Source organism: Durio zibethinus, chromosome 10 (assembly GCF_047325235.1).
Source record: "Durio zibethinus cultivar Kanyao isolate XHJ-2024 chromosome 10, ASM4732523v1, whole genome shotgun sequence".
NCBI lineage: Eukaryota > Viridiplantae > Streptophyta > Magnoliopsida > Malvales > Malvaceae > Durio > Durio zibethinus.
Window position 1 is genome coordinate 11,268,279 of NC_143171.1, and position 27,337 is coordinate 11,295,615.

Here is a 27,337-nt window from a genome sequence, read left to right on the forward strand (position 1 = left end):
ATGGGGTGTGGCAAGACAAGTAACTGGAGGAGATCCACTCTTAGTTATCAAGAAGTTATAATGGGGTGGCCGCCTAGGATCTCTCAAAAGGCAATGAGTCTGTACATTCTTCAGCAATATCGCAAAGAAAAGAGTAGACTGGGTTACGGAGTGTGAGTCGATTGTCCTATTGTTGTTACTTCTCTTGTCAATTCCAATGTTTCTATCAAGTAATCGACGGAATCATCTTTTTCGAAAGTTTCTTCCTCGTATAAAACACATTCATTTTTTCTCCCTTTTTTATTTTTAAAAAAAATTCTAAAGATTATACTTAATTTTCTTTTCTTCATCTTTTAAATTATTTTTATTATCTTTTAAAACTTTTTATGTCAAGTTTTAGACTTAAAATATTTCTTTTAAGAAAGAAATGGAAATATTAAAATGTTAATACTGTAAAAAAATGGTGATGTTGTTTAAAAATAAAAATGAATAGTAATGCATGATTTTTAAAATAAAAGAATTTCGCTAATTTTTTTTTTAGAAAGAAAAGGGATTTAAAAGAAGTTAAAGTTGCCATTAACTTTGTTAGCTTTAACATTCAGACAAATTAATCATTAGAATTTAAATTCAACAAAATTATGACTGGGAATTTTATAATAATTATTACTGTTATTTAGTCATTACATCCAATCATCCCTTTGGTATCAAATTTATAGTATAAAATTAAGAATGAAAATTTTATTCAGTTAGACAATTTTTTTTTTCAAAATTTGTACTAACATTTAGCTTCAATATTAATTTAACTTACAAACAAGAAAAATAACATTATTTTGGACTAAATCCCTCCATGTTAGTTCTTTCATTCCTTTTTTAAATCCTCATTTTCTTTTTTAATGTCTCAAAACTATTTATTTTTTAATATCTAAAAATATAATTTTTTTTCTATATACTCAATTTAATTTTTATAATATTTTAATTTAACTTTGCAACATTAAAATTATGAAATTAATTTTATAAAAAATTAAAATATAAATATAAATACGTGAAAATAAAAGGAGACGTATAAAATGGGACAAAGTACAGCTTCAACGCCTTCCACCGTAGTATTGGCCTTTGTCATGATTGAAATTTCCAAGTTCACAACTTTAGACGAATTAGAAAAAAAAAAAAAAGAAAAAAAAATTTGTTTTTTCACATAGTATTGGAGAGGAACATGGTGTTGCACCCACGCCATTTCGGCCGTAACCTACGGAAAAATCTGGTTTTCAAGCTCACGAAAAATGTTGAAGGCACTTGCAGGATCCTTCTTTTCTTTCTTTTCCTTCACCAATTTCAAATGGGTTGCGACTAAAAATTACGATTTTGCTTCTTTTGGATACCATTTTTTCAGTTCAATTCAGCTCATTTGATGATTTTTTAGGTGGTTCTATTGCTAAAAGAGGCAAGAAATGTAAGATTAGTAAAGAGTTTTAGCTTTTTAGGCTCTACTTTTATACATCATTTCATTCGGGATTCTGCTTGATAGAATCTGGGGCATAGAAAGTCATGAAAAATTGAAAAAAAGTTTCAAGGAGGGCAATAGTATTACTTTTTTTTTTTTTTAATTTTATTCGATTTCTCTATTTAATTAATTTATATGTACAATAGTTATTCACAATAAACTTAGAAAAGAAAATAAAGTTGGATGATTGACTAAGTTTTGTACTGATAAAATAATCCACTAAATATTAACCTATATATAAAAGAACTATTAGCCTTTTATAAAGAAATTCTGCAACAAAATTTTATGAAAGTAGTTTAAAATTTATTTGAACAATGAAGGGAGAATTTAATATAAATTGTTATATTTGAAAAATGTACTACTTTCTAAAAGAAGAGATTTATTTATAATAAAATAAATATCTCTTTTGTATAGATAAGACTATCCAAATAGATGTCTATTTGTATAAACATAATAATTCAAATATGTGTCTATTTAGACATTCAAAATTTTTCAAACACAATTCTTAACAAATAATCATGTTTTTAAAGGAATGTAACTTTTTACCATCATATATAATTTATGTAAACACCTCATTTTGTTTGAGATTTTTTTAGGATCAAAAATGGGTTTTCAGCTATGAATTAGGCCATCATACATAATTTATGTAGACACCTCATTTTGTTCGAAATTTTTTTAAGATCAAAAATGAATTTTCGGTTGTGAATTGGGCCAGATTGGAAAGCTTCAGACTTAATAGGTAAGTTTTAATTTTAATTTGATTTATTTATTTTAATTTTACTTGTTTTCAAAAAAAAGAAAAAAAGTCTAAAGTCTAAAAAAAAAGGGAAGGAAATCAGGAAAAAAAAAAAAAGAGGGATTGTGTTTTGATTGCAAAATCAAATCAAATCACACATTTAATCACAAAATCAATTTGATTTAGTTTCTAAATAAAAAAGGATTCAATCTTTATAAACAAAGACACAAAAATCATAAAAGAGGGATCAATGAAGGGCAATCAACTAGAGTGTTAAAAAATTTTGGGTTTCTAATTTTGGGTACTGGTTTTAGGTTTGTATCCTTGGTATTATTGAAATCAGTTTTTGGTTAGACTTTGTTCTTGGACGTGGATTTGGTTCTGGGCATTGATTGTGGATTTTGAGTTTTTAAATTGGGGTTTGGATTTTTTATTTTGGTTTTTTTGGGATTTTATTTTTAGTTTGAATTGATTTCAAATTTTGGGTCTTTCTTAGGGAATTTTGGATTTGTGTGATTTTTAATGAATTTTGGGGATTTTTTATGGAAATTTCTAGGTTTTTTGGATTTATATTGAATTTTTTGGTTGAATATTGAAGTTTTTTTGTCAAATTCATGGTGGTCGAAAGAGAAGGCAACAATCATTTTCTAGGTTGTAGGTTTTTTTGGTTTGATTTAAAGTTCTTAGCAGCTAGTCAAATTTCTTAATGCTGGGTTCTAGGTTTTTGGCTTGGATTTGGGTGGCATTGAAGTTTCCGGTAAGGGCTGTTTAGAAATAGGTCATAGGAAAATCAGGTTAGAAAGAGAACAAGTGAAGGCATTTTGAGGAAAAATGGTTGAGAGGTCCCTTTTATATCAAGCCAAAACAGCACCGTTTGGAACTCAGGATCTGTATGAACAAGAATAGGATCTGTGTGCAACCTGGTTTCAAACTTGACCTGATCGTAGGTTTTTATTTATTTTTTTTATTTTTGATTTTGATTTTAAATTTTTTCTCTCTTTATTTATTTCCATTTTTTAAAATTTTTTATGTGTTACATCATCATCATCATTATTATTATTATTATTATTATTAAATCAAGGAATGAAGAAAAAATTTTAGTAAGGATGCTTTATTTATTTATTTTTAATATTATTATTTTTTTGTATGATATTTTATATTAATTGCATGATCATTTATATTATTGCATGGCTATAATATTTTTGCATGGTTGTTATTATTACATGATATATTATTATAATTGCATGATATTATTTACATGATGATTTTTGTTTATTTTGATTATTTTTTTCCTTTCAAATTAAAAAAAAGTTTTTAAAAAATATTTTTTAATCTTACTAAACTATTTGATGATTTAAAATATTGAATTAAGTCTTACCAAACTATTTGAGGATTTAATAAATTTTCTTAAAATATATATTTAAAAAATTCTATCAACAGATTAAAGGATAATCTTTGATAGAAAATCTTGTCAACAGATTGGAAGAAGTTTTTGAGAATGAATTATTTTTATAAATAAAAGTTTTTTATAAAAAATTTTAATGAATCCGATAATAGAATCTCTTCAGAGTGAAACATTAGTCTCCATGAATAATTTTGAGGTGAGAAAATTATCTTAAATTGCTACCAAACTATTGGAGTAATTTTAAGGTCAATTTTTAATAATTAAATTTTTGGTAAAATTTGAAAGAGACTTAGGGTTTGGATAATGCGAAATCAAACTGGAACCATCTTTTAGATGAGCTCTATGAGGGGTTTATAACCTTTTTCACATGTAATCGCACTCCCGAACCTAAAATTTGATTTTGTAGACCAGAATCTATCTTTTAAATATACCCGAATCAAGTTCGAGACTTATATTTAAAACATGACAGATTTAGTCATGTGTCCAATCACATTTAAATAAAAAAGATTAGGGGTGACTCCTAAGTCTATATCTAGTGGTAGGTCTATGGATTTATGCGTTATAATAGTTTGGCGACTCTACTGAAGAGATTAAGAGTCAGGCTAGTAAATGATTTCTTATTATTCAAGCCTAACTTAATTTAAGAAAAAAATTTCCTTGTTTGTATTTTATTTATTTATTTATTCATTTTATATATCTTTTATTCATTTGCACATGCATAACATGAGCTCTACACCAAAGTTTTATCTTTTAGGAAAGAGTAAAGTACATACGCCTTCGTGAGATTTCATGGCTCCACATGGGTTAGTGAAAAACTCCCATTTAAATTGAACTATTTCCGCTTGTAACCTAATGAGTGAATATTTGGGTGCCTTACTAGCTATAATGGATAATGATGTAAGAAACAATTTAAGAACTTTTAAACTGTTAAACTTTTGAACTTAGCATCTAAGTAAACCCTAAAGGTCCAAACTTAAGTTAAAGCCATGCTTTTCCTAGTGTTAGAAAATCCTTAATAAGACATGTGATAGGACATTTATTATGCTTGTAAATTTATATAATTTCTTTGTATTTGCATGCTAACCCTTTATATTATTTTTTGTAAATATTATTCTTTCTATATATCATGTTTACTAACCTTTTTCTTTTATTGTATATGCATACATTTATATCATTAAATCTTTCTTATTGCATTCATGCATTTTTGCATTCAATCTCATGCATAATTGGATGGTTCCATAAACTTTACTCTAAATGTGCACCTTAATTATAGTAAATCAAGGTCCAAGGATAACTCAACCAACTCACCACTAGTATAACACTCGAGTTCAAGTCAAACAAATGGAACAAGAAAATGCAAGTAGTGTTGAAAAGTTACAGAAGGCTTAAGAAGAAATCAAAGGGGAGTTGAACAAAATACTTGAAGCATTAGGAAAATTGAATAAAGAAAGATTGTAAAAGAAGATGTTAGGCCTAATGACCATCCATTACAGAATATTGTTGATTCTCTGTATCCTTCTAGTCATGGCCCACCTCAAGCCCAGTCCACTCAAGGTATTTCATCACAATAATTCAGATTCTCTACAAGGTATACTTACACAAGAATGCCATCTGCACCAACTCAAGGGAAATTCCAAAGTTTTGCTAATTCTATCTTCATTGAAAAGGTAATAGAGCCAATTTCGATCCCTAACTTAGATGACCTCAAAAAGAATAAGAAGTTGAAATTAAAGGTAGTTGAAAGTTTGAAAGACTCTAAAATTGATCAAATGATGAACATGCTTGAGGAGAGATTGTAAGTTGTGGAAGACATTGATTTTTATAGTTCTATGGATGCCGCTGGGCTTTATCTGATACCAAATGTAGTGATACCCCTAAAGTTTAAGGTACCAGAGTTTGAAAAGTATGACGATACCAAATGTCCCATCACACATATTATGATGTATTATCATAAAATGGTAGCCTATGCTAGTAATGAAAAGTTACTCATGCATGTATTCCAAGATAGTTTATCTGGGTCTGTTACAAGGTGATATGTCAAGTTAGACAAGACTCGCACTTGATCATGGAAGAATTTGACTCACTCCTTCATCAATCAATATTGTCATATTATAGATATGGCCTTTGATTATCTTTTTTTACAAAGTATGAAAAAGAAAGCAACAGAGTCCTTTAAAGAGTATGCCCAATGGTGGAGGGATATGGTTTATCAAGTTTAACCTTATCTGACTGAGAAGGAAATGACAATACTATTCGTTAGTATCTTGAAAACACCATATTATGAGAAGATGATAGGGAATGCAACAAAAAAAATTTATTGATATAGTGATCTCAGGAAAATTATTGAGAATGACATCAACAGTGGCAAGTTTGAAGAATGAGAAGCTGACAGTATCAAGAAAAGTGAGATGCCTAAGAAAAAAAAGTCGAAGCCCAAGCGATAAGTTTTAAGAGGTAACAATTCAGAAGTTATGTTTCATATCCACCATATGTTTATCCTGCAAACTGCTTTGCAATCAATAATATTGCACAAGTTCCTTACTAGTGTCATTTTTTAACCATGAATAACATCTACCCAAACGCTTATCAACCTACCTTTCAAGCACCTGCATATGGGCCTAATCTTATTAGTACACTAGTTTCAAGACCTAATAATCAAGTGAGTAGTTTAGGAAGATTCAGGGGCAATCAAGAGAAAGATCGCAATGATCCTATCTCTATAACTTATATTGAGCTATTTTCAAAATTAGTCAAAAATGACTTGGTATCCCTAATTCTTTTAGAACCATTGACGCCACCCTATCTCAAATGGTACAATGTTCATGCCACATGTGATTACCACAATGGAAATGTAGGTCATTCTTAGAAGCTTGCCTTGTTTTCAAGCATAAGGTGCAAATTTGATTCGAGTAAGCTTGGTGAGCTTTAACGAATCAGGAGAGTTGAATGTCCACAAAGGTCCTTTACTTGATCACCCGGGGGAATTTTAAGAAAGATTTGAAAAGGTTGATTGAAACTATTTGTCATTTTAAGATTTCTTTGGATTGATGGATTTTTTTATATACTAGGATTTCTTTTTATTTTTCATCATTTTAATAAAAAGTGGCAAATATGATGCATTTTCAAGACATTTACTCTCTTGTGTGAATTACCATTATATACTTTTACCTTTTCACATCTTTTCATATATCCATTCCTAAATTTTAAATAATGAATGTTCAGATAGTCATGACAATAATTTATAATTTAATTTTGAAAACATTATTCATGTTGGTATGATTGATAAATTGAGATTGTTCTAGCAAAGAATTTTGCTCATTGAAAGAGTAAAATGGTGTAGTACGTGATCTTTGTAATGGTTCATTCATAAGTTTGCTCTTGATCAATAAATATTCTTCACTGAAAATTTTCATGTTTGAGATGAGAAATGACCATTTTTCTTCTACCATTTACAAAAAGAGTAAAATTATCCTTTGCTACCCCATTTAAGCCTTTTCAAATTTTCTTTTAAGGAACCCTAACCAAGGATCACCCCTACATTGGGGTAAAGTTTAAAAAGCTTGTTCATCCTTAGTGATTTCAGGGGCAAAGCCTTTTTGTGCTCAAATTTTCTTGATAAATGATGAAAATGAAAAAAAAGAAAAAATAAAAGGAAAAAAAAAAGAAGGAAAAAAAGAAGAAAGTGACGAGACAAAATGTCATGGTGCCCTACACAGAAAGAAATGATCATTGGTTTTGATTACCCTTTAAATATAGTTTGGCCTTATTTTATCCATTTCTTTAATAACCCTTCACCCTAGCCAATATTGCATTCTTTAAAAGTCCATTTTGATCGAATGTGAATATTTGAATTGAAGAATTATGAATTTAATTGAGGCAGATTTGTCATTAGATTGTTTGAGATCTTGGTGTCATTAAAAGACCAAAGAAAAAATAAATAAATAAAAAGATGAAGAGAAGATGAAAGAAAAAGAAATGCAAAAAAGATAAAAAAAGATAAAGAGATTACTTAAATTGAGAACCCGAAAGGTAGTTTAAGTGAAGATGAAAACTTGAAAAAACAACTTGATGTGAGGATCCCAAAAATAAGGATGATAATTGCCTCAAAGATTGAGGATAATGATGGAATGTATTTTTAAAAGAGAATTTTGAGTTGGAGTTTAAAATTGTCTGAACAGTCATTATTTTGGATGTTGATATCCCATTTACATAGTCACAACATTTTGCTTTCATTTATCTTTAAGTTGTTTTTGACCATACTTCTTTTCGATAATGAAGACTCATTTTTTTTTACCAAGTGTACATCCCTTGAATGAATTGAAAAAATGTATCATGTTTGTTATAAATTGGAATGATGATAAATAAATGAATGACAATGCTCGTAAAAGATTTTTTCATTCTTTTAAAAGAAATCCAAGATCACAGCAATGAAAGAAGCCTGAGAAAATGAGTTGAAAAGGGCAAATAAAGTACCTAGTGATGACTATAATGATGGATTGGATAGCATAACCTCAGTTGTGATCAGGTGAGGAAAATGACATAGATCAATTGATGGAATTTATTTTGAAATCATTAATACTGAGAAGCTAAAAAAGAATATATGAGATGGTGGAGCCTTGAGAACCTTGTTACCACAATTGAAATTTCATGGCATTGATTTAGTGATATTTGCATTATGTACATCATGTTTACATTGTAATTGCATTTACATCATGTAAAGAATATTTGAATCATAATATGACATTTGCATTATTGTTTAAGACATTCATGTGCATTATTTAGTGAGAATTTGGATTGTTACATTTGTGACATGTAGAAGACATTTGCATTAACATTTATTGCATATAAAATTTGACTTTGATCAAAAAAAATATTTTACTTGTAAATCCTCAAACAAGGAAGATCTTTCATGATAAGATTTTCTCTCTAAACTTATAGAGCCTTTGTTTAAAGGAGTTTTTTGAATGAGAATTTTTGAAATTTTGGATGCAAAACCCAAAATTTTTTTTTTGAATGAGAATCCCTAAAACTTAGGATATGAATCTCTAAAATTTTTCAAATGTGAATCTTTGGAATTTTGGATGTGAAACCTAGAAATTAAATTTTTTAAATTTAGGTTGTGAAATATTAAAGTTTTTAAATGTGAATTTTTAAAATTTTTGATGTGAATCTTTAAATTTTTTGAAGAAAAATCTTTAACTTTTAGATTTGAAAACTTAAAATTTTTTCGAATGAGAATCTTTAAGGTCTAAATGTGAGCCTTGAAACCTTTGATGTGAATTCATGAATTTTTCAAATATGAAACGTTAAATTATGGATGTAAATCACTAACAAAAATCTTTTTAATGCAAATCTATGAATCTTATATGTGAATTATAGTTTGTGAATCTTTACAATGATGAAAATTCTTGCAAACCTGAATCTCTTACGAATCTTTGAAGTTCTTGTAAACTTGAAAATTCTTGTGAATATAAAAAATATTGCCAATCTAAATCTGAATCTTTTATGAACTTGGAATTCTTGTGAACTTGAAAATTCTTACAAATATGAATTCTTGCAAATTTGAATTCTTATGAATTTGAAAATTCTTGCTAACCTTAAATTTTACTAAACTAAAATTTTTGCGAAACTAAAACTCTTACAAATCTAAAGTTCTTGTGATTCTAAATTCTTACGAATCTAAACTCTTGTGAATCTAAAGTCTTGCGAATCTTTCATTTTTGTGAATTTGAAAATTCTTGGAAATTTGGAACCTCTCCAAAACTTGGAACCTTTGCGAATCTAGAACATTTGAAAATATGAAAAATCTTGTGAAACTTTTATGAATCTGGAGCCTTTGCGAAACTTGAAATCCTTGTGATTTTAGAATTTTTGTGAATATGGAACCTTTGAGAATCTTAAATCATTTACAAACTTTTAGAATCTTTGCAAAACTTGAAATTTTTGCAAACCTTTATGAATCTTGACTTCTGCCAAAATTTGAAATCATCACGAATCTTTTACGAATTTTAGAATCTTAAAATCTTTCAATTCTTGTTATAAAGCGTTGTGAATCTTTGAAATTTTATGAAACCTTGAATTTCCAAATTGTGAATTTTTTGATTTCAAATTTTCGGTTTGTTTGAACTCGAACAAAATGGATGCATTTTATCTTTGCGCAATTTCTGTTTCATAAAAATTATGCAAAGAAGGGCAACTATAGACACCTTATTTTATCCGGAATTGGAAACAAGCTTTCAAAAATGAATTGGGTTCGATTGGGAAGCTTTGAGCCCAATAAAATTTTTTTAATTTTAGTTTGATTTATTTATTTATTTATTTATTTTAACTGTTTTTTAAAAAAAGTTAAAAGTCCAAAAAAGAAGGAAAAAAAATTAGGAAAATAAAAAAAAAAATGAGAGATTGTGTTTTGATTACAAAATCAAATGAAATCACATACTTAATCACAAAAACAATTTGGTTTAGTTCCCAAATAAGAGGGATTCAATCCCTGCAAATAGAGACATAAAAATCATAAAAGGAAGGATCAATGGAAGGCAATCAATTGAAGCATTAAAAAATTTTGGGTTTCTGGTTCTGGGTATTGGTTATAGGTTTGTATCTTTGGTATTATTGAAATCAGTTTCTGGTTACAATTTATTCTTGGACGTGGATTTGGTTTTGGGCGTTAAGTGTGGATTTTGGGTTTTTAATCTGAGGTTTGGATTTTTTATTTTGGTTATTTGGGATTTTATTTTTAGTTTGAATTGATTTCAAATTTTGGGTTTTTCCTAGGGAATTTTGTGTTTGTGTGATTTTTGGTGAATTTGGGTTTTTGTTTTTTTGGAAATTTATGAGTTTTTTGGATTTCTGTTGAATTTTTTGATTGAATATTTAAGTTTTTCGATCAAGTTCATAGCGGCCGAAGGAAAAGGCAGTGGCCATTTTTTGGGTTGTAAGTTTTTTGGGTTTGGTTTAAAGCTTTTGACCGCCGGTTGAATTTCTCAACATTAGGTTTTGGGTTTTTCATTGGGATATCAGGTTAGAGAGATAGTGGGCTAAGGCTTTCTCTAGAAAAATGGCTGAGAAGTCCCTTTTATATCAAGCTAAAACGAAACTATTTTGGAACTCAGGATCCACATAAACTCAAATAAGATCTATATGCAACTCGACTTTAAACCCAACCCAATTGCAGGTTTTTCTTTTTTCATTTTCATTTTCTTTTTGATTTTGATTTTGATTTTGTTTTTTTCTTCATTTATTTCCATTTTTTATTTATTTATGTGTTACATTATTATTATTATTATTATTATTATTATTATTATTATTATTACTATTATTATTATTATTATTGCTAATTAAATTACGGAATGAAGAAAAGAAAAAGAAAATTTGGTAATGATACTTTATTTATTTATTTATTTTTAATAAGATTATTTTTTTGTATGATATTTTATATTAATTGCATGATTATATTATTTTTGCATGGTTATTATTATTGCATGACATATTATTATTATTGTATGATATTATTTACATGATAAATTTTGTTTATTCTAATCAATTTTTTTCCTTTCAAATTAAAAAAAAAAGTGTTTTAAAAAAAATTTTAATCTTACCAAACTAGTAGAGGATTTAAATCTTGAATTAAGTCTTATCCAACTATTAAAAGACTTAATAAATTTTCTTAAAAAATATATATTTTTAGAAAAATCTTATCAATAGATTGGAGGATAATTTTTGATGAAAAATTTTACCAACAGATTGGAAGATGTTTCTTAGAATAAATTATTTTCATAAATAAATTTTTTTTACAAAAAAAATTTTAAAGAATCCGACGATATAGTCTTTTCAGAATGGGACACTAGTTTTCATGAATACTCTAATGTAAGAAAATTATCTTAAATTGTTATCAAACTGTTGGAGTAATTTTAAGATAAATTTTCAATAATTAAATTATTTGGTAAAATTACAGAAAAAACTTCATGGCTTGGATAATTCGAAATTAAATCGTTATGATCCTTTGGATAGGGGCTGTGAGGGTGCTATAACTTTCCTTACGCGTAATCACACTCTTGAACCTAAAATATGGTTTCATAGACTAGAATATACCTTTTAAAGATACTCGAATCAAATTCAAGACTCATATTTAAAATAAGACAGATTCAATCAGGTGACCAATCACACCTAATCAAAAATATTGGTAGTAACTCCTAAGTGTATGTCTAGTGGTTGGTCCATTGATCAATACATTATGACAATTTATATAATATTTTATTATTGAAAATGTTCCAACAATTCTCCATCATTTTCAAAATATTCCAGATTTATGATAATACTAAAAATCAATTACGTAAATAAAGGTATCTTACAATTTGAACATTCACTTAATGAAAACAATTTAAAGTTAATCGAAATTGCATGATAGATTATACTTTGAACTAGTTATTCCGTTTGGTTAACCGAACTCATCTCATACAAGGATTTCAAAACCTAATGATTGCTTGATATCAAAAGGCATTATTTTGGCCATGTGTCTGCATCCTCTTTTCCTAAGTGCTGTAAGGGCCAAGCCCTTTAACTCTTAAAAGAGACCATACTTTACACTTATATGGGTAGCTCCCATCAAAAGTGTTCCTATAACTATAATACTTTAACATATTTATATTATGGATCTATTAAGAGTATAACCTTATCATTCTTTTATTATTACGGGTACCAAATATTTTACTTGGGATGAAAATATAAGATTATAGTACTTACAATCACATACAAGTGATGTATTTTGGTTCATTGAACTCAAGACTTGATGTTATACTAAACGTTGAGTCAAGTTTCCCTTATGAATGACTATTATAAGTTTGAACCTTATCCCTAAATTTCCAATATAGCTATATTAATTTTTCATAATACATGGTGAAAGTTTTAATTTATTCATATTTTATATCTTGAAGGTTCAACCAATACCCTTACCATATATATATGCATTTGTTCTTTAAAGAATGTTTTTTTCATAGCAATTCAACTATTAAGGATATTCTTTGTACAATTGTCATAATTTCTTTTATTTCATAGTGATAATTTTTATCTTTATTTTTGTCATGATGGTTTCATATTTGTCCATTTTATATATTTCTTGATATCCCAAGAAATTAATGTCTCTGCCACCAAATTGTGAACTATAAATTGTATAGTCTTATTCGCCAAATAAATTGTTGTAAAAAGTCCTCTAATCCTTCGATGGAACAAAATATTCTTTTTGCTCTTGTTCATATCTTCTTATTATAGTCAACTCAAGACTTAATTTTGTCAAAAAATTACATATATATACAAAAAAATATTTTATGGAGAGGGATCAACTTACACTAATGTAAAACTAAAATGTTTTAAATTTTTTTTAATCATTGATTTCAATAGATCCAATAGATAAAGAGATAAGTGAAAATGAGAAAAAAAAAAGAGTTTAATCTCATCCCTTAAATTTATTAAAATCAATGATTAGAAAAAAGTGTAAAACTTTTTTGGTGTAAGTTGATCTCTCTTATATTTCATATATCATTTTAGAATATAATTATATTAGAGAACCATAAATGTATGGACTTATCAGGTGACTATCAAAATATCATACACATATTCACTTGTTATCATGGACATTATTAGCCTTATGGTCTTAATCAAAATCATGTCCACCACCAGAAAGGGTTGTAAGAATATTTCTAAATATTTAATAAATTAAAATTTTACTTATATGACCAATATGCTTATATAAAATTATAGTTCATTATACATTTAACTCTAATTTCAAATGCTTTAACAATCATTTTATAATTATTATTTTTATATCCAAATCACCATGCCAATGTAAATTATGAATCATAATCCAAAAAATCATTTTGCATAAAATAACATTAACAATAATTATAATATGTGTTTTTATATTCCATTCAAAGTCCAAAATTACAAAAAAGCAATTTGACAATGTAAGTAGAATTCATTTAATTAATAAGCATGATCTTATAAAAAATAACAATGCTATCTCTTTTACACTTGTCAAACATATTATTAATATTTCATATGAAGACTTATGACAAATTTGCTATGGTTATATCATTGATTGGACAAATCTAAGGCTTACAACTTTCACAAGCCAATGTTATTATCTAAGCCCCAAATATTAATGTTGTATAACCAGTAAACACCCTTGCTATGTTGTTATAAAAGCCCATCAAGATTATACACATTCTTTTTAATTTGATGTATATAAACATGTATCTTAACAATTTAAAATTAGGTTTCATTAAAAGTCTTCGATGTTTTCTATGGCAAACCGTTTCGAGTGTTAGATGGCAATACAAATTGGAATTTAACACCCATCTTTACAACATAATTACATTTTCCATTATTATTATATTTCTTTTTAAATGGTTAAATTTCAATCAACTTGAACTCATTAAGGCAATAATAACCATTGTTTGGAACCGATTTGAACTAATTATGGAAAAAACAACCATATTTTGGCACATTTCTAATAATTTTAAAGGTAAAGGGTATAAAAAACCTTCGAACTCTAATTAAAAAATATCAAAGTTTTTATTTTTTATTGCAATCAATCAACCCTTTCAATATTTTGGGCATTTAATTAAGCTCTTATTTGGAAGAAAAACTTAAGATTGTTAATTGTTTTGTCAACTAAGATAAAATTTTGTGGCATCAATAAAATCTATGAAAGTTTGTCATGTAGCACAATTAATATATGTGAAAATTAAATTAAATAAAAATTTCTTCTTTTATTCTTTATTCTTTTTTTTCCTTTTCTTTCAAGATCTCACTAAGAGTTCAATTGATTTTAACTTGGGGATTAATTGATCCAATTTTGTCATGTGATTAGATTTTGTCTAATTAAGTGCTCATTTGAGTTGAAATAAAAAATTAAGAATTTGATTGATTGCAATAAAATGTTAGGGATTCAAATGATTATCAAATTTTTATTTGAGAATTTTTTTGACCCTTTTTACCAAATTTTAATAATGGTGCTAAGCAATTGTTTAGGGTGTAAATATTGCTATTGATATGTGTGGTGTTATCCACTAGACAATATTTAATGCATGAAAATTTGTTAATAGAAAACTTATCTAATACCTTATGCTTGTGACAAGAATATTGTTATTCCAAAAGAATTTGCAAGAATCCCTAAACAAAACATGCTTGATTTGAACTTGGGGTATGAACTTCTTGTGATTAATCATGATTATGACCTTGTCTATCACCTATAAGCTTGATCAAAATTTTTCATAAAATTATGAAATAAAACCAAAAGATTGTTGGAACCTGGGATATAAAAAATCCTGAGAAATTGATGAAAGGCTTTAAAGCGTGTAATGATGCCCACTTACATTAAAGTTTTGCCTCACCACTTGATTAATTGGTATGTAAAAGAGTTATTGACAATAAACCTCAAAAATATGTTAAAACTCAATGATTAACTATGTTTTTTCATTGACGAAATCAATCCACTTAACATTTATAGGTATAAAATAGGACTATTGATCTTTTATAAAGAATTTTTACAGCAAAACTTTATAGAAGTAATATGAAATTTATTTGAACAATAGAGGGAAAATTTAACATAAATTGCTATATTTGAAATTTGTACTACTTTCCCAAATTATAAATCTATTTATAATAAAATAAACATCTTTTTTTATAGACATGACGTTTCAAGTAAATGTTTATTTGTATAGACATAATACTTCAAATATGAGTCTATTTAGACATACATAAATTTTCAAACACAATTCTTAATAAATAATCATGTTTTTCAAAAGAACGTAACTTCTTACCATCACATGTAATATATTATTATTGAAAAAGTTCCAACACTAATTTTTATCTTATGGTTGCTTTAAATTCCTAGAAGCCAAGTCATTGTTGAGTTTGAATTAGGTTCAAATTATTTGATTACTTTATTCAATCTAAAAGAAATTAAGGTGCACATGGTTGAAATTTGAAAATTTGGTAACTTTGCCAATTATTTGCAAAAGTAGAAATGCCTTTATGGTGGCGATAATGGGTATAAAGAACATTGGGAAAGGTTTGATTAAAGATGGGATAGGGTTTGTGACATTTCATATGAAGTATCATTATGTCTTATTTAGACCATTTAAAAGGAAGATTTGGGAAGCTGTTGTTACTATGGTGAACAAAGCATGCATTCCTCTATTTTGTTCTTTAGATTTATTATTATTATTATTATTATTATTATTATTGTCAATAAGATTGTTAACTACTGATTTTTACCATTTTTGCATGTTTGTAACCTGATTTTTGGTTTCTAAATAGATGGGATTCTTTGCAGAAATTAAGCCAGTTCAAATTTTTATTTCCAACCATGTAAGACTTGTTTCTTTTACATCCTAAATCTGTTTAGGAATTGTGTGTTTTGTTGTCCATGAAATCATTTCAAATAATCCCTTTATGATTTATGTCTTATATAAAGCTTTGATTATGGTTGTATCTTGCTATATACATTGTTCAACAACTCGTTTTTTTTTTTTTAACCTTATAAACTTTATATAACTATTTGATAAATGTAGAGTAAAATACAGATATTTAAAACATCTAAAGTATTTAATTTGAATTTTTTATGTTTTTTATTAAGATTAAATAGCAGCTTCACCAATTGGCCAACAAAAGTAAAAGTTGCAACATGTGTAACAATAGTAGCTATATCAACTACACTAGCACATTAGTTGCTACTATAGCCATTATGATGACTATTACCTCACACAATTATGTTAGGCAATTACATTACCTGTGACAGTAGTTGTAAGAACACAATAGCTAAACTGGTAGCTAAATCGAGGACACAATAGTCAATATTCTACAAAGGATCATCCTAAGCAGCAACAATATTAGTTTAAGTATTGATTTAAATAGCAACAATATCTTATCCCATAGCTAACTCAATAACATCAATTATCTAAATGTAATTTAACTTAAGTTGTTGTAATTTTATAGATTAGAATTGAGTATGTAATTGAAGATAAGATCAAATTTATCCACCATTACCATACTAAAAATCAATATAAATATATGTGTGTGTACCATAATTTAGATGAATCAAGAATGTTAATTTTATTCATTATTTCTTGTTTTTATATAGTATCGGAGCCTCTTTAAGCTTAGCAACCCTTTTTTTTTTTCAATCAAATAGCATCAATCATTCCAATTGCAAACTCAACAAGCCTTCGCTTAAGATTTTCCAAATCAATACTATCACTAAACTTCCACTCAAACATAATAGCAATAATTTTGCTTCCTATTATTTATAGTTTGACACACTTTTAATTGGCCTTAATCTCATTGGCTATGTTAATGGGACATATCTCTGCCCTACCCTTACCATCACCATCCAAGATAAAACAATGCGAAATCTAGAATACTTAAAATAGATTAGACAAGACAAGTTGATCTTACATGTGATTGTTACATCCATCACTGAAATAATGGTACCTATAATCTCACATCAAAGTCATCCATGAAACAATGGTAAAACTCATAAACTTATTTGTCAACAAAACCAGATTGAGAGTCCTGTTTCTCGAGAAAAAGTTATCCTTATCTATCCAAGGAAACAAATATGTAGCAAAGTATATACGATCAATGAAAAGTCATGTAAATGAGCTAGCCTTGGCTCAAGCACCTATAACTAAGGATGATTTAATAATTTTCATTCTCAATGGTCTTGGAATGGAATTGAAAGAAATTTCAACAGTAATCTAAGCAAGAAAAATGGCTATCTTTTTGGATGAATTGCATGACAAGTTGAAAGATTTTAAAGTAATAATCAAATAAAAAAAACTTATAATTGCATTGATTGTGAAAGCCAACATGGTGAGAAAAGGGAAAGAATTTGGGGGTTAAGAGTAATAAGGCAACAACTTCAAAAGTAATAGCTCAAACAGTCCATACAATAATTACAACTTAGCTAAAAAAAAATTCAATCAATTTAATGTCAATGGCAGCAGTAACAAGCTTACTTGTCAAATATGTGACATATTCAATCACAATGTAAAAGTTTGTAAGAACTACAAGGGTTCATTTATACTAAAATCAGTTGCACACTTTGCTCAAGTTTTAGGAACGACAAACAATCAAAATTAGGTGATGGGCTTTGGAGCCTCACATCATATGGCTAATGATTTTAGCAACTTGTCTCTCTATTTTGAATATGGAGATATTGATAGTTGCTTTGTAGTGTACAAGTGCACAAGTCATATCTAAGTAATACATTGATAAAGTAGAGTTATCATTCCCTCGAAGATTATGTTTTGAATGCAAGATCAAGTACCAAAATAGATTCTTTCACACTATATTTAGATAGATTGAAACAGTGATGGAGCATGTATTGAAATTAAAAACAAAGTGTAAAGGTCAAATGCCAAGTTAGACAAGATGGACACTTTGTAGTAAAGGGGTTAGTCGAATATTGCAAGAAAAGAAAAAAAGCAATATTGAAATATAAAGGACTTTGGAAGTAAAAGAGTTGAATTCTTTGTAAAGGAAAATAAGTTGGCCAAATGTAAAAGCAAAGTAAAAAAATAAACTGAAAGCTAAAATACTTTGAATACTAAAAGAAGTACTTGAAAGTAAAAAAGTGTGCGTGCAAAGTAAATGGAAAAGAGCTTTTAATAAAATTGTAAACAGAACTTGTATTGAAAATGAGCTTTAGAAAACAAGAATAGAGGCTAATTTGTCACCATAGCCGAAAATAAAAAAAATTACAAAAGAATTTTAAAATTGAAAACTAAAGAGAAATAATGAAAATAAAGTGAAAAGTGAAACAAAGAATGATTTTCAAGTGAATAGCTTATTTATAGTACAAGGGTTGGCCTAAAGGGGATGAACCTAGTCAGTTTCACTAAAGCTTAAACACATTTAAATTTGAAATGTAATCTTGAATTTCAAAAATAAACTTTCACCTTTGCATGGTTTACATGGATTTTACCATTTACGTCCAAGTTAACTAAAGTCTTTATGCAAACCTAACAATCAAGATTTTAATATATTAAAGAACAAAATTCATGAAAATTTTCAAAAATCTAAGGCTAAAATTACCTATACAATGCTATAAATTTCACAGTCATCACACTCTTATACTTAGCTTTTTTGCTTGTTCTTAAGCAAAATTCTTAAATTAACAATGCTAACAATCAAAATAGATGCACTTAAAGCCAAAGTTTCATAAGTTATCAATCATGCACTATGGTATAATGTCAAGATAGTTATAACATAGTTAGACATGAAATTTATTCAAAAGTAAGCTTTCAATTTCATGCAACTTTCATGTATGTGAAATTAATCTATCTTTATTTTATACATGCAATTTAAGCAAAAAAGTATGTAAAATATACCATTACATATCAATTTAAAGTTAGAGCATATTTTATATGTTTACTTTCCTCATTCTTTCTCCACTAATGTACATTTACATACTTGACTCAAGATCAATAAATCTTTATTGGTTTATAATGTAAGGCTTAGGTTAAAGTAGAGTAAAAGAATAGTTTAGGCTTTATAACCTTTTGCTTACTTTTGGAGCTTAGACTTGAGAAGTTTTGAGACTTGTCAAAGTAAAGGCATCTTTATTTTGGATTTCTTTCATAATCATTTTGGCTTTTGCATTTTTTTTCTTTTTTTATTTTTTTTCATTTTTTCTTTCTTATGCCTTCTTATTTTCTATATATAACTTGTTCTCTTATTTTGTCCCTAACATCCGGGTGTCTTGCAAAGTCAACATAAATTTGAATTTCAAATGGGATATTTTGTTGGTTTAAATTTAAATAACAAATTTTCTTGATTCTTTCACTTGGCTTAAGATTCTTTTAAATTTAAAAAAGTCCTTATGCACACCAAATCTTGCTATGGTATAACATGTTTTATATAATTGGGCTTGTTGGTTTGGCTATATATTGGGTTGCCATAGTTGTCACCTTTGCATTTATTGAAGCTTTTTGCATGTATGATCAAATTAGCTTTAATGGACTACTTTATGCCTTGACCAAATGTCATCCACCAACTTACATGGTTCATACATGGAATCATTCTTGCCATCTTTGTATGGTTTGCACAAATTTTGTCATTTTATGTCCAAGTTGACTAAAGTTTTCATGCAAACTTGAAAATCAAGATTTTAACACATTAAGGCATAAATTTCATGAAAATTCTCAAATTTATAAGGCTAAAGTGACATATAAAAATCTATAAATTTCACAGTCATTAGGTTATATTGAAATTTTAGTAAGAAATGGCTCAAACATCATTTAGACTGGGTCTACGTAAATCATCATCTCACATAAATCTTTAATTCTCTCTAATGTATTGTTTGTTCCTTAAAATTAATGAATATGATTTTTGTCTCAAAAATTTGTAAAACTAACCAAGTTTGTGTTGAATTTTTTCCTTATCATTTTCTTATGAAGGATTTACCATGAGAGCAACACTAAAGAAAAGTCACAATAGAAACAACTATGAATTTTTTACATCTAATAGTTTTTTTATATTTAACTACACCAAATAAATCGAAATCAACTTTTATCAGTTCTAAATTATGAGTTGATCTTTTGCATAGGAGACTAAGACATCCATCATCAAAGATATTACATTTTATGCTAAAATCTTTTAACCTTAATTGTAACTATACTTGGAAAGTTTATGCTTGTAATTCATGTCTTTGTAACAAAAGTTACAAACTGCCGTTTAATAATTTAAATTTTTTTAACATCAAACCACTACAATTGTTGTTTTTTAATGTTTGTGATAGTCCATGCATTAACTCAAATGTTGGCTATCATTACTATGTCATTTTCGTAAATCACTTCTCTAAGTTTACATGGCTATTTCCAATTTAACATAAGTCGATGTTGTGCACAAATTTCAAGCATTTAAAACACAGGTTAAGAAATAATTTGACACCTTAATCATTTCTATTAGTTTGACAATGGTGAACAATATAGAGTATTATCATATTTACTTGTATCCTGTGAGCTAAACACACCACCTCATATCTTGAGCATAATGAAACCGTTAAAAGAAAATATAGGCACATAATTAAAATTGGCCTCACAATTCTTCATCAAGCCTTTATATTATCAAATTACTGGCTTTATGCCTTTTAAATTGCTATATACCTGATTAATTGGATGTTTACGCCAAATTTACAAAACAAATCTTCATATGAAATCTTGTTTCATCACACACCAAATTATTCTAAACTAAAGGTTTTTTGTTGCCTCTGTTATCCATGACTTACGCCACACTGAGACTAAACTCCAACTTAAGTCAAGACCTTATATGTTTTTTTGTTACTCACTTAATCAAAGTGCACACAAATGCATGGATTTATCTACCAATAAGCTATTCATATCTAGGCATGTTAGATTTATTGAATATATTGTTCCATTTGAGAAAGTTAATAGTGTTATTTACTTATCACCAACTATTGACACTGTCTAGCATTTAGTATATGCCTTTAATTTGATCATTGTAACTAGTCCATATCCTTCCACTAATAGTTCAAATGATATTGTTATGCCATCTCTTCTCAACAGTGGAACTCCAACAATTGATCTATCATCAAATAATGATCTTATAACTCACACTAGTAACACACAACTCACAAGTTCATAAATTGCCTTGCTATCTTTATCACTATACCTTTAATCACCTCTTAGCAAACCAATTCAGACACAAACACACAACCTATCAGAACACACTAAATGATCACTTGTTCACAAAATAATATCTTTAAACCTAAAAAGATCTACCTTGTTTCCAAACATACTTTTTCTCTTTTTGAACTTACTTTTACAACTAATTCTATTCAACTACTAGAATAGAGGACAACTATGGTAAATAAGTTCAATGTTTTTGTTACTAATGGTAAATGGACACTGATTCTACCCACATCATCATAAAATATCATAGGCAATAAATATTTTTTTAGAGTAAAAAAGAATATTGATAGTACTATTGATAGGTTTAAGGCTCAATTAGTGGCAAAAGGTTTTCATCAAAGGCTTGAGTTAGATTTTAAGGAAAGATTTAGTCGAGTGACAAAACAAATGACTTGAGCAATTTTCTATATTGCCCTACACTTTGGTTGGTCATTGAAACAACTTGATATGAATTGGTTTTGTTGACAAAGACCATCTTAATCATGTTTGCAAATTGTATAGAGTCGTACATGGTTTGAGATAAGCCCTAAAGGCTTAATATCAAGAATTAAGTAGCTTTATCATTCAATTTGGTTTCATTAACTCTACTTTAAATGCTTTCTTGTTTGTATAAGCTTAAGATGCATACCTCATCTACTTTTTAGTTTTTATGGATGACCTTATCATCATAAGCAATAACCAATACATTATTGATAGGTTTATCATTTAACTTTCTAACAGAGTCTCCCTTAAGGACTTAGGTGATCTATATTTCTTCTTAGGAACGGAAATCATTTCTATGTCATTTGGTTAGTTCTTCTCCCAACATAAATACATTCAAATCTTCCTGTAATTTAACTCAAGTTGTTTTAATTTTATAGATTAGGATTGAGTTTGTAAGTATAGATAAAATCAAACTTATCTATTATCACCATACTAAAAGTTAGTATATATATGTGTACCATAATTAAAATGAATCACAAGTGTTAATTTCTATTAATTATCTCTTATTTTTATATTTTTAACAAGCAAACTAATATTACCATTCCTGCTAGGCTTGATATAACTAATTTCTTTGTTAATGAGAGTTTTCCATTTTGTTGTTACATAGAAGAAGAATAAATTTCATTTTTTAGGATCAATTTTAGGTATTTCTACTTGATTACATAATTTCCCATGTAACTTGTAAATTGTGTCAAAGTTTCTTGTCATTTAAGCATTGTTGTCTTCTCTTATTTTTGAATTGCTTTGTATGTTATAAATAGCTTGTTTTCATATACTTTTTTGACATATTTAATAAAGTTCATGTTTTTTTTTAAGTTGATTCCAAATGATATGGAGTTTCATTCTAGAGATATGCCCAATTATGATATTTTGATGGATAAATATGCTTTAGTTTGTTTTAAGACTAGTAATTGGTAATTTTATATTGTATTAATTGCCTATTTTTTCACTTAGAATTTTACAGGTTAAGACTCAAAAGGATAGTGAAGTGTGCTTGAAGACAATTGGAACTCGAGTAAATACTATGAAAATAGTATAAACCTAATCCTTTTTTTTTTATTATTCTTTCACTTGTAGTTATTTATAATTGTTTAGGCTATATGTTCCTTTTCAAATGGGAAATCTATTCTTTCTTCTTTGATCAATGGATCGTGATCATGTTATTTTAAAGGTTGGTTCACAAAAGAATTAAGTATAAGATCCCTATAAAGCACATTGTGAATTTCAATTCAGTTTGAACGTAAATAGTGCTAATTATCAAAACTAGTAAGTAGTCAAATACTAGGTTGCATCATAGATGGTGCTAAGGAAAGGCTATGTTTAATGTATAAAGAGATTTTTTTTGTTTATGGACTTGTAAAAAAGGTTATCAATTCCATTGGACTGTATTGGAGTTTTGTAATTTTTTTTTTTTTACAAAGAAGGCCAAAGCTCAAGAAGAATTAGAAAAACGAAACTAGCAAGTGCTAAAAACTAAATCTCAACCTTACAGGAATCCATCTCCTAAAAGAGTGTGAACCATTTAAGTTAAACTCCAAGTTTGAATTTTCCAATTTCTTAATGATGTAATTATCATGATTCTAGAATAGGTCCCTATTTTTATTTTGTAATTTGTAATCTTTTTACCTGTTTAACAACTATAACATTATATAATTTCAAATAATGTTATGCATGTTAAAAGTTCACATCTATATTTGGTTGTGCTATGGTTATGAGTTAGTGTTTTATTGCAATTGTTAAGATTCAAATTTTATTTTTAATTTGTCTCTCATTTTATATTAATGATATTTTCCTTGTACTTCTATAATGGAACCATAAAGGACGATTTTTTAAGAGTAATTAACAATCCCACAACAAGTTAATTAGATGCGTGATATATTATCTATTATTCCAAGGAAATTTTAGTTTCCTTTTGCTTTATAACTCTCCGATGGTTTTGTTGTATATTTCTATGAACATTTTTATGTCTAACTACATATGTAGTTTGGCAAATTTGTGTTATTGTAAATAGGTTCTTTGGTAAGGTAAGGAAGCATTGCAAATAAGTAAAACAAGATGCATTGGTAGACGATAGAGATGAAGGGTGGAGTAGACCATGAAGTGTTGAGTACAATAGTCGATGGTGGTAGAAGGTGAATTAAGGTTGGATAGAAGAGAGAATAAGGTTTATAAAGGAACTTAGGAAAAGATAATTGCAAAGAGAGTTTTAGAAAAAGTTATGGGATAACAAAAAAAAGCATTCAACCAACATTATGATAGAAAAGTTCCAAAAAAAAAAAGAACTATTGAAATGAAAAAATAACAAAAAAAGATCTAGTTAACTATGTAGCTCTAAGGAGAAAAGATAGTCTAGTTAAACTGAGAAATAACTTCCAACTTCTTCCATAACTTAGTCTGATGATTTTTCTAGAATTCTAAATTTTTTTGAAGTGAGGTAATCTTTTTTATAATCTCTTCCAATTATGTTTCTGCATTAGTTTTCTCAACTCCTACAAAAGGAAAAACTTTGGATTTTAGACATACATGTATTAATACATCCAAGCCTGAATCTAGATTTGACCACATCATCCATAAACTACAATGTCAATCACATTTTTTTTTGAAAAACTATTAAACAATGGAGCATTTGCAATAAATAAAGCTTTTCCTAAAACATCCAAACTATAAAAGATAAAATATTCACTCTGAAAGATATGTATTCCAAAATTCACCTTCTTTCTATTAAATACAGTCTAAATACTTCATATATTATGAAAGAATAGAAAAATCATGAAAATCCAATTTGGCCAGAACACTCACAGAATGTGTTTTAAAAGTATCATAAGCACTAATAGCATTCTTGTGTCTTGATACCAGAGAGAAAGAAACATGAGGAGCATTATTAGAAGCAACAACAATTTGAAGAAGTTGAGTTTGAACAATTTAAGGTTAAGCACTTTAAATAACATCACCAACAACTTCATTCACTTTCAAGATTGCAATTTCATCACTAAAAATATCATTGACAAACTTATTAAAAAATTATCAGCATCAATATCAACTAAAGATCCAGAATTATCCATTTGGATATTATTAGCATTAGTTTCATTATCATCTTTTTTAACACATCATCAACATTAAGAAAATACTCACCATCAATCCTATCATCATATTCATCATCACAAGACTCTTCACCATCACTACTAATAAGTCTTTTCTTCTAAATATATTTTTCATACAAAGCAAAACATGAAGATAAAATATACATCTTTAAAAAAAAAAAAAAAACAAGCAAAATGAGAAGAGCTTACTTTATAAAAGACACATATTGCTCTTTTGATTGACATAAGGCATGAGAAGCAATAATACTAGCAGTTTATTCATCTATTTGATTCTCACATGTTCTTTTTTTTCCTTGGATAAAACAAGTATTAAGCTCAAAGATATGTCATTCCGAGCAACATTGAGAATTGAAAGATGTTTCCTAGAATCATGTAACCGAATGAAAAAGATTTTTCAATTAGAAATATACTCATCCTAATAAGCAAATAATCCAAGACTACAATAGCTAATTCTATCAAATATTGGCACAACATAACATTTAACCTCTTTATGTTTCTTTTGAACTTTATCAAAAAGAAACTCAAAAATACAAGAAGGAAAATCTTCATCTAAAGGTGTAAAAAGAATACACGGAACCATTTGATCATATCCAAATAGACATACAACTCTACACATCGAACGTACTTCAACAAAATGTGAATCTCCATCAATGTCAGCATCAGTACTCTTTATTATAAAAGGTAACATAATATAGTTGATCTAAAAATACAACTCAATTTCTTTTTTCTTAATGTCTAAGAACGAGTCTGGCTTAGAGTACCATAATAAGAGGTAGCATCACCATACCCATTTTTCATCTAGAAGTATGGGGGCCAAATAAACTTCTTGGCTATATCTAACACTTTAAAAACACTTCTCTTTGTAGTTTGATTATGCCATGCCCAAGCTTTATAATTATTTGGAAAAAGATGGCCAAAAAATTAAAAAGGAAAAGATATACTTTTAATCAAAATAAAAAGGAAAAGATAAAAAAATATTCTTTTAATCAATAATATCAAATGGATCCTATTTGATTTAAAAAAAATAATTTATTAGATATATAAAGAAAAAATTTAAAAAATAAAAATTCAAATAAAAAAAAGGCAAAAGAATTATACGACATGGCTGGTCCGTGGTTAGTTAAAATTATCAAAATTAATATATAGATTTTTGTTGAGTCTAAATCAAATTACTATTTAAATAAAGTTGGGGCAAGGATCCTATAGAATTATGAATATATTTTATTAGAGTAAGAATAAAAAACCAAGTTGGAGTTGGTATGTCTAGTTGGTGAAAGAGATAATATTTATTTGTATATATTTAATTATTTTAAAAAATTATTTTATTTGTTGATTGATTTCTAAATCAGTTGATATAATATTAAAGTTGAGATTTAAGAATTACAAATTAAAAAAAATTATATACGTAATGTTATTTTCAATCAAATAAATATAAAAATATGAGGATTTAAGGATATATTATAAATTTAAAAAATGTTTAATTTGAAAAGTAAAGAAAACATTTTTATTTTGTTATTATTTTTTAACTATAATGACTAACTTTTTCAATTTTTTACTATTTCTTATTATTTTTTAAGTTTTAACTATAACTATCAACTTTTTTCTTATTTTTCAAAGTAAAGATAATTTACAAAAAAAGCTTTATAATAAATAAACGTTAAAATTTGTTAAATTTTATGCAAAGTGAAAGTGATAGATATATAAGATAGAGTATGATATTATATGGCAACCGTAACAACATTAAAGCAACTAGTCAAAAATTAGGGTTGGCAATGGGTTAAGTCGGGATGAGTTTTTGCTCGCTCCGAATTCAATCCGATTTTATATTCATAAAACCCGAACCCGACCCAACCCAAAAAATTTTTATTTTTTTATATCTGAACCCAGCTCGACCTGATATTGTATAAATCGTACCTAACCCAACTTGACTTGAAATTAATAAAATATTATTTTAAAAATATAATTATATAATTATATATAAATTAAATAAATAATTAAAAAAATTATATAATATCGGGTCGGGTCAGGTTGGATTTGCCTAAAACCCGAACTTGACTCGATTTCGATTTTTTCTTAACATTATCTGACCCAATCTGACTCGACCCAAAATTCGATTTAAAAAAAAAATCGACCCTATGAAGTCGGATTGGTCAAAACCCGTCGAGGGTGGGTTGGACTGCCAACCCTATCAGAAACTGTGAGTCAACTCTTTTGTTTGTTATGACAATAAAAGGTGATGTATAATTTTAAAAAAGAAAAAAAAAAAAACCCTACCTAGAAAAACAAAATAGAAAAAGATCATGTGATAAATAATAGATAGGCAAATGGGACAAGACAAGTAATATTGGGTATTCATAGTGCACTTGCTTAGCAAAACACGCTCTCTTAATTAGATGGATTTGGTTGTTTTATATTAAA

The 27,337-nt window shown here is 27.5% G+C and overlaps 1 protein-coding gene across 1 annotated transcript; it reads left to right on the top strand.

Moving 5' to 3' along the window:
- Positions 1–23,680, top strand: LOC111293314 (DNA-directed RNA polymerase II subunit RPB7-like). Its single transcript, XM_089766254.1, has 8 exons — positions 1–152; positions 1,129–1,274; positions 14,141–14,147; positions 15,642–15,804; positions 15,940–15,990; positions 22,635–22,703; positions 22,783–22,850; positions 23,617–23,680. The coding sequence occupies exons 1-8, from the start codon at positions 1–3 to the stop codon at positions 23,678–23,680; spliced, it is 720 nt and encodes a 239-aa protein (XP_089622380.1).
- Positions 23,681–27,337: the final 3,657 nt, after the last annotated feature.

What these genes read in the sequence shown, in the direction of transcription:
- LOC111293314 (XM_089766254.1), top strand. Translation starts at nt 1, where the DNA reads ATGGGGTGTGGCAAGACAAGTAACTGGAGGAGATCCACTCTTAGTTAT. An exon ending in ATATTTTGATGGATAAATAT is followed by an intron (nt 22,704 to 22,782) that starts GCTTTAGTTTGT and finishes AGAATTTTACAG; the next exon opens with GTTAAGACTCAAAAGGATAG. An exon ending in CGAGTAAATACTATGAAAAT is followed by an intron (nt 22,851 to 23,616) that starts AGTATAAACCTA and finishes ATTTTCCTTGTA; the next exon opens with CTTCTATAATGGAACCATAA.